This window comes from Tetrahymena thermophila, assembly GCF_000189635.1.
Source record: "Tetrahymena thermophila SB210 genomic scaffold scf_8254142, whole genome shotgun sequence".
NCBI lineage: Eukaryota > Ciliophora > Oligohymenophorea > Hymenostomatida > Tetrahymenidae > Tetrahymena > Tetrahymena thermophila.
The window spans coordinates 2,102-3,676 of NW_002476068.1; the positions used below are offsets into that span (position 1 = coordinate 2,102).

Genomic DNA, 1,575 nt, shown 5'->3' on the forward strand with positions numbered 1-1,575 from the left:
AATTATCAAATATTAATTTATATATTTGGGTTTTATGAAGAGATATCACAGAAAATTAATTTAACATTCACTATTTATAATTAATATTTGTATTTAAAACATATACTTAAAAATATATATATAGTAGGAATTAGAGATGACCAGTTATTTATTTAGTCATATTTGAAAAAAACCTAGTAGTTAATGTTCTTAAATATAGCTATTCTCTATATATTTTTTTTATAGGTGTATATTATTTTATTTTATAAAATGTAAGTTAATTTAAATTTATGAATATTTGTTTATTTAATAATTTTATAATTTTTTTAATTTTTATGAGATTTTTCAAATTTTAGAGTTTTACAATTTTGAACTTTTTTAGAAAATCAGGGTTTATAAATATTCAGAGTTTATAAATATTTGGAGTTTATAGGTTTTCAGACTTTTTAGACTTTTAGACTTTTTATAAATTCATTTTTTTTTACCTGTACTGATCTAAAAATGCTCTGATTGTAAATTCTCTTCTATGATATCTAATTATGCTTTGATGTTCTCCATACTGTTTCTTAAGTAAAATTTTCCATTAGAGAACATTTTATAATAAAAAATAAACAAGCTAAGCATTTTAAAATTTATAATACCACATTAAAAAAATTACATAAATTCTTGAACTCTAAATATTCTTAAATAAAAAAATCAAATTTGTATTGTATTAATGAATAAATGATAATTTAAAAAAAAAATTTTATGATTTTAAAAAATATAAAATGAAAAAAATAATCATAAGATAAATTAAAAATTTGAGAAAAAAAAAAAAATTAAAACCACTAAAGTTAAAATAAAAAGTAAAACTTGATTTCTCCCTGAGGTTTTATTTAAATCATGGCATCTAATGGATCATTATAAATAAAAAAAGGATAAAAATATGATTGATGGATAATGTTTAAGATTAAAATATAACTGGCATATAAAAGTTTGACATTATATAATTTAATTAGATTTAATATAACACTAAAAGTTTCAAATTATTTGATCATTTTTGGAGAAACGAGAGAGTTTGCTTATGAGGATTTAATTTATTTAAGTAAATTTAATTTTTTTATTTTTTATAAATAATTTATTTACTTATAAAAATATGAATGATATTTAATTATATAAAATCAATAATAAAATCTATCTATCTATTTATATTTTAGGTTAAAAACACTTTTTCAAAATATTATTTAATAAAATATATAAAACTATTCAAACATTTTATATTTATTCATCCTTTTTTCACCAATTTTTAAATTAGAAATCAAAGACAACTAATCTTTTTGATTTAAGACACTTGCTTTTTAACTTGAGTTCTTATGATTCTTTCATTGAGCTAAACATTTTATAATAAATTTGTGTAAATTTTAAAATAAATATCAAAATAGAATAAACTTTTAAATTAAAAATTATTCTTTAAAATTAATTAATAAAATTATATTAGTGGAATAAAAAAGATAAAAAAATAAAATAAATAAAGCTATCAAATAAATTCAAAGAGCTTTTTTGTTTTATATTCATTTTTATAGTTGAAAATATCACAATCCAGAACAAATAAACTGT

General features: G+C 16.6%; 1 protein-coding gene across 1 annotated transcript in view; it reads left to right on the top strand. All coding sequences in view use genetic code 6, as the record gives it.

Moving 5' to 3' along the window:
- Positions 1-38, top strand: part of TTHERM_01737570 (transmembrane protein, putative) — a gene marked incomplete at both ends in the record, with an annotated part of 228 nt that extends 190 nt beyond the window's left edge. The window contains one exon of the mRNA XM_001025823.3: positions 1-38. This exon is cut by the window's left edge and continues 190 nt beyond it. Coding sequence (XP_001025823.3) covers positions 1-38 — 38 coding nt within the window.
- Between the last annotated feature and the right edge of the window lie 1,537 nt (positions 39-1,575).